The 16,835-nt window shown below is 40.6% G+C and overlaps 1 protein-coding gene across 31 annotated transcripts in view; it reads right to left on the bottom strand.

Annotated features, from left to right (window-relative positions):
* Positions 1–1,589: 1,589 nt before the first annotated feature.
* Positions 1,590–16,835, bottom strand: part of TRIP12 (thyroid hormone receptor interactor 12) — a 151,993-nt gene continuing 136,747 nt past the window's right edge. For 30 of the 31 annotated variants that reach the window (XR_004350763.1, XM_032637846.1, XM_032637848.1 and 27 more), the window contains 8 exons: positions 15,265–15,379; positions 14,817–14,971; positions 13,645–13,809; positions 10,665–10,829; positions 8,972–9,085; positions 6,871–6,965; positions 6,312–6,415; positions 1,590–5,584 (listed from right to left, as the gene is read on the bottom strand). Coding sequence is in view for 30 of the 31 variants with exons in the window: in XM_032637846.1 (XP_032493737.1) it covers positions 5,388–5,584; positions 6,312–6,415; positions 6,871–6,965; positions 8,972–9,085; positions 10,665–10,829; positions 13,645–13,809; positions 14,817–14,971; positions 15,265–15,379 (1,110 nt within the window). In the remaining variant the exon portion in view is untranslated. The remainder of the gene's footprint in view (positions 5,585–6,311; positions 6,416–6,870; positions 6,966–8,971; positions 9,086–10,664; positions 10,830–13,644; positions 13,810–14,816; positions 14,972–15,264; positions 15,380–16,835) is intronic. The other variant, XM_032637850.1, reaches the window with a different exon arrangement.

Below are 16,835 nucleotides of genomic sequence, written 5' to 3'. Positions count from 1 at the left end.
TGACAGGATGGGTCTCAACGGAGGCCCAGATTCCCTTATTAAGAAGTGCACGCCAAATGGAGTGCACTGGACTTTCCATGGACCACTGTTAATTTTCTACGATCATTTCAAATAACCACTTTTTCATGTCAACTGCACACGTAGCATTAAACAGTGTAAACACGGACCTGACCCTTAAGCCATCTCGACTTGTGTCTTCTGCCCTCATATTCCTTAGCACAATTTTCTTAATAAATTCTTACTATAGTGTCCCTAATGAATGTTTCCATGTATCTTAGTCACAGAGAGGAAAATGTATTTCTGCAGCCTGAATTCCCAGGGAGAGTGCAATCACTGCGTGCCTGGGCCTTGAAGCCACAACAGGGTATCTGAGGTACAAACACCTCTGGTGTCTGTCAAGGTTGCCTCAAGTCCCCAGGCAAACTCTTGCGGGTTGTGGGCCCCGCTCCCTGGCAGCTCTTCGCAAAGGCGGGACGGCACCGTTTCAGGCACCAGCACCGCCACTCTTCCTGTGCTTCTCACGCAGAGTCGGGGGGCGGGTGGGGCGCCGGGAGAGTGACCAGATAACCTTGAGGTCACTAACCTGGCTGAGAACGAGGAATGGCACAGGCTTCAGCAAGCATGCCTGTTGTGAGAACTGTCATGAAATGCACCCCATCCCCCGAGCACTGGTCTCAAGAGGGTCTGAAGGGACACTTTTCTAGTGGAAACAACTGCCGCTGAGATTTGAAACCTCTGTATAACTCGACATGCCAATGTCAATTTGTAGAATTACATCAACCAAAACTGTGATGCTCCACGGCCCCACCCTGGAATTGGTGATACAGATGCTCTGGTGCTTACAGACTTCCCGTACAGGCCGGTCTGGTGGCAGGCTGGTGTTGCACAGCACCCTCCACCTGTAATTCAGTCGTCTCACGGACCAAGAGATTCATCAAGAGAAAAATATGGTTATACCTAGGCAGTTACACCAAGACAATACAGAAGAATACACGAGTGCGTATATACGTGTGCTGTGCTGTGTACTTACGAGAGTATATGAAATGTATACATTTCATTCACTTGTTCTCTTAAAAATAACAAGAAAAAAACCCCTACATTCAATCACCACTCTTAAAAAACAAACAAAAAACAAAACGAGCAAACGAAACCCTCACCTCCCTTGCTTTCCTAAATCGATTTGACTTTTCTTTTCTTGTTTCAGTGGAATAGGCTGATGATCCAGACCTTGGTCAAGGGCAGAGCAACCAGTCATGAAAGCCAAGAACAGTGACTTCAAGGGGTTCCAACCAGGAGGCTCTACTGTCTGTGCACAGGGGCAAGCATCTCCCCACCCCAGGGGTCCCACTTCACCACTGCAGAGTAGCTTACAACGCAAGTGCCCGTCTCTCTCCACCAACAAGCAAGTATTCGGGTCATCTCTCTGCATACATCTGGCTCCTATAACTTTCTCCACTATCTGCCTCCCACAAAGGCTAAGATTACTGTGTTACTTACCACACTAGGAAGCTTTCCAAAGCCACCCATACAAGCATACCACTCCTCAGAAGAACCCTCTGGTTGTGCATAATTTAATAAAACTGACCATGTAGGATAATGCTGTTTATTAAAAATATATTCAGGGAGAAGGAAGTCAGTGCATTTATGCAATTTTACATACACATCTGTAGTTTGAGGTTCCATTATTCCAACAGTTCATATAAATCACTGTTTCAGATAAGAGAAAAAAATGCTTTACACAGGAGATCAGCAATTGGTTATAGGTTTGGTAATATGAGTAGGCTTGTTGTAAAAATAAAACCACCTCTTCCATTATTAAAGAGTGTCTCCTTATGCAGAACAAGTCTTTATAGAGTTAAGAACTTTTTCTTGCACAAGAATTAACTTGAAGTTCTTGGAAAACAGCCAATCCTCCATTTTCTATAAATATAAATGCTATATTTTGTCTGGAATTTTTTTTCTTTTGAGGTAACAAAGGAAGCATTTTCAGTGATTTGTCACTAGGTCATCCCTTACTGGGTATGCCAACTACTGCAGCGTCAAACCTAAGACCCATACAAAAGCATTTCTCAGAGTAAGAAATACAGAGTATGACATTTTCAAACAATGTTCTCATTACAATAGGGAAAATAATGTGGGTCAAAAAAACAAAGCCCAAGATAAATGAATTAAAGGCTCGATCATCTTTGCTAATGAAGAATGAACAAGAGCATCCAGAATCCCCCCGGAAGGACTTGGTTTCTGAACGCACAGTTATGTCTTTCCCCAGCAAGTCTCCTTTTTCATCACATTCTTCCGTGGACTATCAGAAACATTCCCATCTCCTGAATTTACTGGCAGGAATCGGGAGCACAGCCTTAACGCCTGGGAAACTAAAGGAAAGACACACTCACAAGTCGCTGGCGATAATCCTTACTGCGGAAAATCAAGAGTTGAATCTAACTTCTTGGATGCAGAAGTTGGGGCTTTTTGTCCCTCGGCCTTATGGCCTTTACGCACAGGATGCCCTGAAGAAGGGCAGGAAGTGACGTCAGCCAGCCAGCCGCACCTCTCCTTTTCATGTTATGTACCAAACTTGCAAGAGTAGCCAAATGCAGGACAGACTTTACTCTCTTCTTTATGGAATATAAGGGAAAGACAGTTCTCGATCAGTACAAACACAGGGAACCAGAGCCGAAGCACAGGAAGAGAAAGAAAAGTCTGTATCCAATGAGAAGCTGTGTGAAAGGTTTCTTCTGCTGGGTTTGGCTAAGGCATCTAGAATTTTCTCCATGTCTGTTCCTGATGAGACTACCTAGCATTTACAATTCATTCACTTGTTGGGGGGGGGGGCTGGGAGGAGGGGAATACATTTAACCAACTCTTCCTTCTTAAATAGTGAGGACTATGTTTTCATAAACAAAGCAGATCAAATCAGTAACTGTCTAAATGACAACGCCATAGTCGGTGTTAGCTGTGACTAACGTCTGACTGACTCCACCTCAGCAAACACTAAAAGACAACAAAATCTTAGCCACTATCCAGACTGTCTACGTGTGTAAAGCATAGAGAGTAGTGCTTGTTGACAGGATTACTCAGCAAATAAATTTAAGGCATAACTGGAGGAACAGCAGATGAAGTCTATTTTTCCCGATGATGTAATATTAAGGCCTCTGCCAAGAGAGATTGCTTTCAAGTGGGAAGTCTTCTTGCCCCTAATTAACCAAGCGTCCCAAAATTAAGGAGTAAGCTAAAGACTGAAAGCTTTTAAACAGAGAACTACCGACTTTGAAACAATCAAGCTCCACAGTGCGATTCAAAACCATCCAATGTACTCACTCCTTAGACGCTGAAATCAATGAGGCCAAATCTGCCAGGGCCATGATGTGGATAAAATGTTAAATACAGAAGATATCTGAATATGATGTGTTACTTTGTTTATACATACGTCTAAATTTTAACGACAGAACCCTTTAAAAAATGAGGAACAAAAAGGTTATGTTCACGCAAATCTTTTTTGCGCTTAGTCTGTAAAAAGGTATCAGAACAATTTAAAACAAACTGGTTCATTCTTTAACACTAGTTTCACTTGATTATAAACTGCACAGGTCCTACGGTGTCGTCAATGTTAGAACTGCAGAAACACAACTCCCTCCTCTGATGTCAAAGGGAAGCGGCTCACTCTCCAGAGCCTCTGCAAGGACCAGGGAGAGACACTCCGAGTTCCTCTCACAGCTCCGTCCCACCTAAGGGGGGTGGGTCACTGCCCAGGTGCACTGAGACGAGGGGATGCTCCTATAAGGCCATTTAAGTGGAAGCGACAGAGTAATCTAAATAAAATAAGCCACGGAGTTTCTTTTAAGTGGTGAAATAGGGGACAAAGGGGTTTTGACATCAATTAAATAAGACTTTAGAACAGTCAAACAAAAGAAAATTGATTTCTCAAAGTCCAATAAGAAAACAGTTAGCTCATCTCTCATTTTCAGAAAGATGAATGATGGAAATTCTCTCAAATTTATGCAACAGGCTTAATTTTGAACCTTAGGAATGAAGGAAGGAGTCCCCTCTCATTCTCTTTCTACATTTTATGTTCTTCAGTTGCTATTCTAAATTCTTTGAATAGCGAAATCAGCCATGAGCTGTGATGGTCTGCCTGCATTGAGATACATCTCTACAACTAAAAGTTATGCATACAGCACAGAACTATAAACAAAACAGGTGAAGTAAACTTTATTTATTTTCAGGTAAAAACATGAACCTGATGAATTATTGCAGATTTGAGAAATCAGCACAGAAAACAACTGGACAGAGCATTGCCTACAGGTGCTTTGATGTGTGTCGAGACAAAGGCTGAGCTGTTTGTCCCGCGTGAGCACTGGGAGGAGGGGGAGAGAAGAGCGGAACAGCGAAAGAAGACACCGGACGAAAACTTAAAAAGAGAAAAAGGGGGGAAAACTTTTTCTTTACTCCAACAGGGAATGAAAACTGCTAACATTGCTTAAAACCGTATACATCAATTCAAAATGCTCTGGCCACAGAATAATAAATACTGGCCAGCCCAAGCTGCAGACTTTTTAACCTACACAAAAGAAACGAATGAGCTCTCCTTGCCTCCATCACAGAGGCGGTGGTTGCCAGAATCACCACGTAAACAGTCCTAGTGCGTCCCTGGTACAAGGCCAGTGATACCCTACAACTATATTAAAACTAAGCTATAAGAAAAGCCTACCTAGTTACAAAGGCTGAATTATATTGACAACATATTTCAATTCCATGAATTTTAAATTATATCTTAATTTGAGAGAGAACAGGGAACAACGAAAGCCCACGGCTGACGAAGATGTACCAACTGTGGGTTCTGTATACAAAAAACCTGTGTGAGCGGCACAGACAGTACACGGATCAGGGCGGGGAAACTCAGGGGAAGTGAAAAGCACACAGAGCTCACCTCCTAAACTGTATTTGTCAAATACATGGGAGCTTTGATTTCTGTACTTATGTACAAGAGTTGTCTGTGGAGGAAACAAAACTGCAGACTTAGCTAGATGGATACACACAGCCCAGAGTTAAACTGCAGAGCGACATTTATTGTTTCAGCCTGGAAAAACATCCCTTTTTTAAATTTCACACAGCAAAGCAAGTTAAAAACTTCACTCGTCAAATAAATGATAATTTAAACAAGAACTTGCTAAAGAAACCTCATCACAACAACGTTTTAGGGCCTGATCACTTTAAGTCCATGGGGCCATTAATGAATAGGAACCAAGTGTCTCTTTTATAATCTGCAAGCCGTTTTCCTACAACAAGAAGGCGTAACATGTTTCCTTGACTCAGGTGATACATTTAGAAAAGAAATCATGATTTTTCTCTTTTGCTGTAACAGGCAGACACTGCGTTTCTCATTGTGATCAGGAAAGATGGAACGACTGCTGCCCTTCCCTCGCTGCCATCAACAGCTTTTCTCGCATTATCTCGATGCTCGAATAGTCCGGCAACTTAAGGTAGTTCACACAGGTCATTACGGAGGGCAGGAAGTCATCTGGGTTCTCTGTTGATTCGAAGGTCTTCCGGACAATTGTCAAAGGTGGATTCAAGCTCCGGAAGCCTGATGAAGAGGGAAGAAAGGAGGACAGAGGAACTTGGCACGTTTACGGGATGCCCGCCAGCTAGCTCAGGGAAACCCGCCTCTCATCCATAAGGAGAATGGGTCTGGAAGCACAAGTATACGTACCCTTTCTTATCTGCCCCCATCAGAAACACACTACACTGCTCTAATACACAGCGTTACCAAACACAGAGGTACTCTTTCCTGCTGGGCAATGAACTCTACCCATTCAAGATACGTCGAGGGTACGGAACCTGGTACGTGCTTTATTTACAATCAAAAGTCACCGTATAACATGGAGGCAAACCGTTCTTTATGCTTCCCTTATGCTTTTAAAAGAGCGCCAGTTCAACTCATATTAGGATTCATTTCTGAAAAAAACAGACTTCAGAATGCCTTTTCATCTAAGCCATCTAAGGGTTTATAATGTACGTGTGTCTGAGAATTTTATGTAGAGAAGCAGCATTACATGTACATTAGCAGTCCTACTTCAGCGTGTTTAAGTCAATCCCTACGAATTGTCCTGCCAGTGATATCCCTTAACACACTGCAGAAGAAACTGAAAACTTAGGAACATTATGATACTGAAATAACTAAGAGGCACTCAGGTCAAATGAAGAATATCCTGCTGTCGGCACTGAGGTTTTGCGTGCGTTCTCCACCCACCCGCCCTCACACACACACATACACTCACTCATAGCTACAATAAATCAACCACTGTACCCACCTCCAACAGGCAATCTTGGGCTACCTGTCACAAACTGGAGAAATAACCTCTGCTGCTCATTATCAAAACTACTGAGAATCTCAAACAAGAACTTCACAGCCCGACTATAACAGAAATAAATATACCATAGTTACTTCATCGTATTAAAATACAGTTTTGACTCTCACAATTAGCTAGAGACTATCAAATGTAAATATGACTACATATGAATTCACATTGTAATGCACTCAAATATGTTTCTGTTGTTACAGTTGGAATTCAAGTGGAATGATTACTGTTGTAATAAATAAGACCTGTCTGGGATTGCACAGATATTTCCACTTTACTATACGTAAAAATGGGTAATGGGGTCACAGTGGGATTCCCCACCTTTCCTCCTCCCGCCCATTTTCACAGAAATACTTGGGGCAAAAAAAAACAAAAAACCTTTCGGTCCTAAAGTTGCAGTCTTGAGAGAAATGAAGCCAAAATATTAGAAAGCCTCCTTTAATAAGTAAACAAATTTTAAAATGTATATATATGTGTGTGTATCTGAAAACTGGCAGAACCCAGGACTTACCTGTCATGAGTATAACCGTGATCTGGCCTGCAGCATTCCATCAGTGTCTTTGCATCCCAAGTGTCTGCTTTACTGCCACACAGGAGCTGATCCAGCTGTGTGTTTAAACACGGGCAACAGATTACTAAGGACACAGCTGTGTAACTGACTGAAAATGCACACATGTTCTGTTCTGTGGCGTGCCAATATAAAGGTCTACAGAAGCCCCAAAACTTCAGCTTGGTACTCTTTACAATGTGCTTTTCTAGTATATTTACAGATTCAAGCTCTTCTTCAGCTGACATGAACAGGTGCGCTGCCCATTTGCATGAACTAGGTTCTAGGGAGCCTTTAATCTAAGACAGAACATACCTGAGACCAACCCTTAATTGAAGTTCTCCTAATTCTTCTCGTTTCTTAAGAGGCTTTAACTCAATATGTACCTCTAACCAGGGAGATTTTATAAATCCTGGCTTTTAGAAACACGAGGGCACACCATAACGGAAACCAAGAGACAGAACAGTGAGCTGGAGACAGAAGTGGGAGAGGAGAGCTGAACTGAGACACAACAAATGGGTAGGTTTTCCCACTTTGCGAAGAAAGGCAATTCTGTGCCACGTGGTCGTCTAGGACCACGCTAGTCATTCCAGAACAGATATCAGAAAGCAAAAAATGCCTGTGTGTCCTTGGAAAATCTAACATGAGTTTCCAATTAAACCATCTCTCACCTGGTAGACTGCCCATTTGCAGGATGACTCGTACACTCTGAGAAAATCCATTTGGAGCATGTGAAATTTGGTATCTACTACGTGTCATTCACTGTCAGGTACTTTATGTATCTTGTTCAGTAAGAGAGAGGTTATCTCAATCTTATGAATGAGCCAGTCAGCTCAGATGGGACAAGCTGGGTAAGGTCACACCGCTAAGTAGTGGGGACCAGGATCCAATTCCAAAAGGAACACTTGCTGTTTTCAATTCCAGGTGACACTTAGTGCCTAAAAGTGCCAGGTACACCACATGTTTTAATAAGCAGCAAATCAAAGTGGGCATAAAAATAATAATTGAGATGAAAACGCTAAGTCATTTAAAGATTTCCAGATTCAGTCGGTAATAAAGGTGAGGTCTGAAGCTAGTACTCAAAAAAAGAAACAAAAAGGTTTCCAACCTGGGGAAACCAAACACCTTCCAGACCCTTTCTATGACACCTCACTATCAGTAAGTACTTTTCTGAGATTCTTGTTGCACTTTAAGTAAAGATGGCTGGAAAAAAATGATGCACATAAACTCATTAACTCCATTCTCACAAGTGTTCTCTGGATTTGGCAACTAGGTAATTTGCAACATTTCCTTAAAACTTCAAGGACTAACCTCACTCATGAAACAATCAACATCTCAGCGAATCCAGAAAGTTTAGCTTAAAAACAACAACAAGTAACCTCCCTAGTGTCACTTTCGTTACTATGGACCCATGGCTCTCCCCACCAGCCACAGGTGTACAGAAACCCAAGTTCCACTCTCCACCAAGCAGCGTCGAGGGTCAGCTGACAAGAATGCTATGCCTGGGACTTCCCTGGTGGCGCAGTGGTTAAGAATCCACCTGCCAATGCAGGGGACACGGGTTCGAGCCCTGGTCCGGGAAGATCCCACATGCCTCGGAGCAACTAAGCCCATGCGCCACAACTACTGAAGCCTGCGCTCCACAACAAGAGAAGCCACTGCAATGAGAAGCCCGCACACCTCAATGAAGAGTAGCCCCCGCTCGCCGCAACTAGAGAAAACCCATGCGCAGCAACGAAGATCCAACAGAGCCAAAAAAAAAACAAACAAAAAGAAAAACAGACTGCTATGCTTACTCAATCACACATGGATCCCATGCTCTTTTATACTATATTTAATACTTATTTATATATGTTATACATTATACTTATTATATTTAATATTCTTCCTCACTCAGGAAATGATCTTATCTTTCCCAAACATCCACCCCGCCACCGCACCCAACCATCTACCTTTCTGTTTGCAACAATGGGGTCTCTGACTAAATAGCAAAGAGAGACCCCACTAAGATAATTATAGGTACAGAACTAGAGACGACCATTTCTTTTACACACAAGCTACTCACTTCTTCCGGATAGAAGTACTGAAGGTGACTGAGTGGGAAGACTGATTCAAATCCATCTCTGAATGAATCAAACTGCCTGGAAACGCCTTCATTTAGTGCCCAGAATATAACCAGCTGCAAAAAGAAAACTCTTTCAAAATCTGCGACAAGATTTCAAATTTCTTTCCTATTTAATATTTGGCAAACTACAGTGAAACATCCTTCCTGATCACTTAAAAAAAAAAAAAATGAAGTCTTTAAAATATCTCCCAGTAAATTACGTAAGTAAAAGACAAGTCAGGTCAACTTCTAATTCAGGGTCTGGCCAATAAGAAAATGTAAAAAATGCCATGTGTGTTATAAGTTAATATATTTAGTGTGTTTTAAAATTCATTTATCAGTACATAAAATCCCTATGAGTTATACTTTACCTTACCAGATGAGAAGCAGATGAAACTTCCGAAGAGGATAAAATGTTATTGAGAATTAAAGATAATGTTTCAAGAGTCAAAATTACCAACTGTTAAGTGTTTTAAATTTTTAATGTGCAATTTTTAGTTCTAAACCCTGTTAAGTTCTTAGAGCCCAATCCTTCTGCAGTATGTGCCTCCACTTAGAAAAAGGTAAACTCTGGAATGCAGTCACATGAAACTGAAGGGTCACAGAAGGCATCTGTTATTGGTCCAACATCTCCTAGTCATCAATGACTTCGGCTAACCCTTTGGATTCAGAAATAGGGGACCTACTCAGATAAAAATGAAAACAATAGCGTACTGTTGACAGAAAAACACAAGCATTATTACAAATATTTTCAGAGAACCTAGTTTGGAGTTAACTCATCATTTACTAGTAAGCTGAAAGATTAATTTTCTCAAAGTAGGTAGTATGAGAACACAGCCCTACTGACTGTTAAAGGAACTACTTAGGAATCACAGAACTGTTAGGCATACTAAATAATAGAGGTCCTCTCTGCTATCTTCTTCTCTCAAACTGATGAAGAAACTGGAGTTGAAATTTTTCAGAGGTTCTATCTAAAATCCCACAGTAAGTTAGTGGAAAAGTCAGGTCTAGGAGGTATAGGTGGTATTTTGTCTGGAACCCAATGCTCTTTTCATTCAATGTCAGGAATAAACCAAAAGAAACTTTTCCAAAAGTAGTGATAATAAAGACTTACATAGGTTGTAATCTAAAACATAATTTGTATTCAGTACAAAATTGTTTTCCTTAACTTAACAAATATGGTCAAGGATCATGAAAGGCCTCACCAAACCCATAAATGTGTGCGCGCACGCACGCGTGGACAGCGTTAAAGGTTATTAGGTCAAGTTAGGTGGCTTGATAGAAAGGTAGAAATGCAGTTTAGTGACAACACAAGGGATGGCTGCTTTTCACTGATTTCTTCAAACTAAGAAAATGAGATGTTATTAGATAGTATTCAAGCTTGAAGAGAGAGAGTTCAAGGTTATAGAAGGTACTGCAAGATATCTGACATGTTCTCTCAAGAGCAAACAGAAGCGAAGGTCAGGAGAAGTGGACTTCGTGCAGTGATCCCGGGCGTCAAAGGTCTCACACCAGGGTGTGCAGCAGCTACCGGACACGCACCTGTGCTTCTCTCGACCCTCCCTTCCCTCCCTCACCTCAAAGCAGGCCCCCCGGGCCCAGCCCCGCATGGCCACAGCTGGCCTTCGCCCCAGGGGGCGCTGCGAGTACATACTCTTAGATACTCCTCCAAATTGTGGATGGTGACCGGTATATCCTTTCCTCCTTTCTTCAGTTCGATGTTGGGAAACCCTGGCAGAGTGAAATCCAATCCTAGATCTTCAACTGAGCAGCCATTCATAGTCAGGGTTTCTAATGCATACTGTAGACTCTCTTTGGTCTAAAAAAAAGGGGGCGGGGGGTCAAGCCCAGTAATTCAGTCAGTTATGTTTGTGTTTATGAAATAAAAGATATGCTAATAAATTTTATGGGTTCCCTTAGCTCTTCTTTCTTTCTTTCTTTTTTGTCATAATCTACACAAAAATAAGTCACTGAGGTCACAAAGGAAATAATCTTAAACACTTCAAAATCCAATTATTTTTATATGAGAAAACAAGATAGCCTGAGTGCTCCTCCGCAATGAGGTGTCCGCTACCCAGTCTGACCATATTCAGTCAGATTTCACAGAAAGGCCATAATCATTTGCACAGTGGTCAGTTTAAGAGGGTAGGCTCTATAGAGCCAGACAAACGTTTTATAAATTCTAGGCTAATCTTAATGAATCCAATACATGTATATAGCAAAGACTGAGTAACACAGTGCCGTTAGGAAATTGTAAATACAAATAATGCACTATCTAGTATAAATAAATTTTTTCTCTGCAAGCTCAAGTCTAAAGAATACCCAGAGATTCTTCATTCGATTACTGCAGGCCAGCATTAACAAATTTGTATTCATACAGCAACAGTGTGATGAAAAAAGGCTCTAAGCAAACCCCTAAGAAAAGTCAACTCCTACTCTGAAGACAAATGTTAAAAAGTTTGTATTATTCACTTTTTAAAATGTTTAAGATCATGAAAGGCTTATATAAAATATAATTTCTGAATCAAAGACCAACACACAAAACTGCAAATTCTATCTGAAAATGAAGGTATCCAGTATAGGAGAAAGAAGGTAAATGACTTTCCGAATTAAAGATGCCTCCGAGTATGAAATTCCTAATGGCTAAACAGTCAAAGTGCAGAAAATCATTTAAACAAAAAAAAGGCTGCGAAGTTCTGGTTAACAGTCATTTTTTAAAGAGGAAAGTGAAAGCTGCGTAGGATTACAGATAATTCAAAACACAGAGGAGGGTTAGGGTTAAGGTAAAATACATTGTTGAGAATTTTTACTCCTCTGCAAAAATACATGTTTAGGTCTCTCTCAGTTTCAGGAAAATCATTGGATGACACACAAAGAAAGACTTTTCATTTTACATTTGAAATATTCTTCAGCAAAAGGACTTAAACTCTCCATTTTAACGTTCTCTGACTAGAAAGCTCTCCAAAATGCTATCATTGATAGGAATCTAGAATATACAATATGTCCTTGAGATGTTTAAAAGGAATTAGCTGTCCGTTTCTCTAGACCTTACACGTTAAATTGAAAGCCAAGTTTTAGCCCATTTTCCATGTGCCTTTCAAGAATTTAAACTGCCCAGTGGAAACTCAGCCAGGACAACTTGCTCCATCTGAATGCTTTATAAATAATGAGGTGAGGTGTGTGAGAATACCACCAGTCCTCATGTTCCAGTTGCCAGTTTCTGGAGTGTGGTTTCTGTGCTATGGATTTTATATTTTTAAATTGGTAACATCAGGAATAATAAAGATTAGAAGAACAAATCTCCAAAGATTTGAGAAAGAGAACTGTGGCAGCATACTGCACTGGAGACAAGGGTAAGTAAGAGAGCTTGCAAAAGCTGTCAGAGTGTGGGCTCCAGAGCACACAGCCTGGGTTTCAGTTCTAGCTCTCCGGTGTTCTAGGTATGTGACCGTGGTCAGGTTACTCAACCATCTGCCTTGGGTTTCTCATGTGTAAAGTAGGGGTAACGGGAATATCTAAATCTCACAGCAGATTAAATGAATGAGTACACGTAAGGCTCGTGGAAGAGCACCACGAGCTGTCCTGTATCTGCAGCGGGCGGGGCTGTCTGTGGTGGTGTTCGCGTTATTTTCCTAAGAGATGATCTTAAATAAGATGACAGTAGTTTAAAATTTAAACCTTAAAAGTTGGTGAGCATAAACCTTACTAAAAATCCCAAGACAACAGGTTTTATATGGAAAAGAGGGACCTGGCTTCTTTAAACACCAATTTCTCTTAATAAACATTTACCCCAAAATTACCATTAATAATTACCGATTAATATGGGAGATAAAATTAATTTTCTTACAAATCACCTCCTTCCCCGACAAAAAGTATTCTAAAAAACCCATCTACTATAAGCTCCTCTATCTTAAGAGATGTGACACTTTTTCTAGCTACAGAATCTTAAATCTCTATTCTTATTTTATGTAATTTATAAAATGGGAGTTGATTTAACACTGGTCCATGTTACCTGCCCCCATACAAGACGTCTGACTCTATGCCACTTTTTAAAAATACAACTTTGTCTTCTTCCAATTATTCTCAAATGATTTAATTTTGTTAATGTATAGAGAACATACATTAATGATTTAAAGATCAAGATTACCCATGAGATCTAACAAGAGAAACCTTAACAGATGTTACCAAGAAACAGTGATACCTACCATGACCTTCAAAAATATCTTCCTGAGATCTCTCTAGAAACAGATGAACTGTTCCTAAATTAAGCCATCTTTCTGGAAAATCAATCTGTCCTGCAAATAGCCTTATTGATTCAAACGCTTACTAAAAGAACTCAGTATGATAGAGTATCTGCCCAGTTACATAATGTCCATCTAAAATATAATAAACAAGAGCCCTATGGTTTTAGTTAGGGGTGTATTTTATTTGCTGGTCAAGCTGTCTGTTCAACACCTGCTGTTATTACAGGTCATCTTACCAACTGTAAAATCATATGCTTCAGTTATTATAATAAAAATTTAAACTCTTCCAATAAAAAATAATAACTGGACCAAATACAAATCATTAACAAAGAACTCATCTTTCTACAAAAAGAAACTGATCCACTTGACTGTCTCATTTTCTAAGCCTACCTGGGATTTATCTTGTTCAAGTCTTTTCTTCTGTCTGACAATGTCTTCTAGGTGATACACTGATCTGGCTACAACTGGGTCAATGTCAAACAAATCGTGTGACGTCAGCGAAGTTTCTTGCCGTAGCATCCATTTATAAAAAGGTAAGCCCAGGGGAAGGTCCACCTGAAAGAGAAGGTGCAAATATCACAACAGTCACACCAAGCTTCTAGCACTGCCTCAATTCTTTAAGTGATACTTCAAGAAGTCATTTTAAAAGGTCAAGTAATCCCCAGGGGAAAAAAACATATTTAAAGAACTGTTTCTCTCAGTACATGAAACTGTCCCCATTTAAGCTCAATCTGGGGCTGATATTGTTAAAAAAAAAAAAAATTCGAATACTGACGATTCCTATTGAAACACTGGCCCTAAAATAGAAGTTTTCAATGATGGACATACATTCTCCATATGGACCTCAACACCAAGAGATGTTTAGAGGAGTCTTACTCAACTTTGGACCAAGTGAACTTAATTCCACTTCAGTCTGTATTATTGCATATTTGGAAGGAAGAATGTAGAAGACCAATTAGTTATAACTAAAATGAAAAAATGGAACTTCAAAAATAAATGATTAACAGCACGTTCTTTCAACAACAATGAAATTGTAAGCCCGACATCAGATGAAAACGTCTTACACATACTGACAAAGTATCTCAGAAAACATGAGAAGAAAAAAATGAAGAAAAGTCCAGAAACATTCAAACCTCTGTGAATACTAGTTTTTGGGGTTATTCTCACTCCTGCACGTTAATGGAAATTTACTGCAGTTTAGCCACATGTTCACACTTTTCCTACTGAATTAAAAATCTAACTCAAACACTTAAAAATATATATAATTAAAACCACGCTTAATGTTGCCTGATTCTCTGAACCCTTGCTACTAAAGGAACGGTCCACAGACTGGCACTTGGGTATCACCTGAATGCTGGTAAGAAAATGTGGAAACCTGGGCCTGACCCATGAACTGCTGAATCAAAACTGGCTTTTTAAATAAATTCTCCAAGCAATTCATATGCGCATTAAGGTTTGTGAAGCAGTGTTTTAAAATATAGCATTAAATGCAGGGGATTAAGGTACCGTCATAGCACACAGGTACAAAAAAATTGTAGAAAGAAAGGTAATTCTATACTTACCAATCTGAAATCCATGATAGCCTTGGCCATTAATTTTCCTAAGAAGCGAAACTTCATCTTAACTTTTGCGATATGAGCTGGCTTAGCTGTCCTACCAAAGGGAAGCGCAAACAGGCCTTGGAGGTTTTGAATATACTTGGTCCCTTCTTGGCTTCCTATAAAATGAGTAAATCACCAAACTTTAGATGCTATTTCCCAAAACAAGACAGACCCGGTAATTAAGAACATTTAAGAAATTCAGTATTCTCAAAATCAGATAGCAGATCACAGAATGAAGTCCTCTAGAGCTGGAAGGGCCTCCCTTATTTGATAAATGAGAAAACAAAGGTGAAAAGAAACTAGGTCAAAGAGCCAGGCCCTCTACTATAAGCTAAATATATATAATGAATTGTAAGGGCCCTTTACCTGAACTGAATAACAAACTGACTTAGTCACAGATTAGTATTACCTTTTGGATTGCTAAGAGTTACTTCTTCCCCTCTCCAGAGACCCAAGTCAGCTCTCTGTAGTTCCTGAGATACAAGTGCATAAAACTCCAGTGTAGGCCCCAGACCTGTGCCAACCTACAGAGGAACAAAAGTAGGACAAGTCAAAGTTTAGAATCTGTGCTGCCCTTTTTTTGACCTGCCAACCTTCTGGCAATGGGTACTAATCGCAACTGTTCACCAGAACGTATTAGAGATTATTTCCCAAACTGTCCTGTCTTCCCTCAGTCCAGGTCACCTGGAACGAGAACCAGCAACCCTTTACTATTTCCTGCTTCCTGTGGCCCCAACATTTTAATTGTATGGTTCAAACTCATATACTAATACGAGTACCCTTGCAGCTATATACCGTGCCCTCAGGGAACAGATGGCACTGTCTGGAATGGATTTCTTTCCCATTCTCTCTCTGGTGAACTGTTCCCCCGGAACCAACTCAAATGTCTACTCCTCAGGAGAAGCCTCTTTATCTGCCCAAGCAGTTACTTTGCTTCTTTTTCAGAACTTACATTTTGGCTACTTAAGTACTCACCACATTAGACTACCATGATTTCATTACATGCTTGCATACCTCACTGAGGGGTAACTTTAATTCACCTTGTATCCATTGTAATGCCTGGGCAAACACCAGCCATTTAATAGAGGTTTGTTGAATAAAACACAAAAGAAGGAACGTCTGGACCCACACCAGCACCCACAGTTATTCCTTCATGTTCTACCAAGGTCCTATCAGCTCACACCATAAATTAGATATGCAAGTAAAGATAAGTTAATTCCATAGTTTATAAGCCTAATCTAACCACAGTCCTGTCAGGAAGGTTATATTTCACTTACTGATTACCTGTAAATAATGAGTATTATTTCAGCATTAACACAGTTTTTTTCCCCACTAGCTTAAAGGATTCGACGTAGTCCACAAAACGGTTAACTGTAACTTTCCAAACAGTGACCTGCTTGGGTCTGGCAAAGCCTTCTAGACCCAGCTCCACGTCTCTGTCAGTACTCCACAGCTGTAACTGGCATCAGTATTCACCTCCTGCTGCAACCAAAGCCTTGGAGCCACCCGTGATGCTTCCCTTTCTGGCGCCTTAACAACCCATCATTAAACACTGTAAGCCCCACCTTCAGAATATGTTCCAAACTGGTCACCATAGCATCTCTTATCTGGCCCAGTGCTAGAGGCTCCTAAGTGGTCTCTGCAATGGCGCTCTCCACACCTCATGTCCTACTCTCACAGCGTGAGAGTGGATCCTCATATAACCTAAGTTCACATCATTCCTCCACAGCCTCCAAAGGCTCCCCATCTCGTTCAAGCAAAAGCTCAAATTCTTAGCTTGGCCTGGGTGTCCTATGTGATCCCTTGACTCCTATTTCTAGCCACTGTCATCCTCCAACAGGCAGGGAATTCTGCCTCAGGGCTTTTGCTTCACTTTTCTTTTGCTAAGAGATAGCCTTTGCCCTAGATAGTAATGACTACTGCTCAAATGTCACCTCATTCCACCCTATCCTCTCCCCATCATGCTCTATCTTCTTATTT

The sequence above is a fragment of the Phocoena sinus genome, chromosome 7, assembly GCF_008692025.1.
Source record: "Phocoena sinus isolate mPhoSin1 chromosome 7, mPhoSin1.pri, whole genome shotgun sequence".
In the NCBI taxonomy this organism is placed as follows: Eukaryota; Metazoa; Chordata; class Mammalia; order Artiodactyla; family Phocoenidae; genus Phocoena; species Phocoena sinus.
The sequence above is the reverse complement of the archived record's forward strand: the minus strand, read 5'-3'. Positions and strand labels throughout refer to the sequence as shown.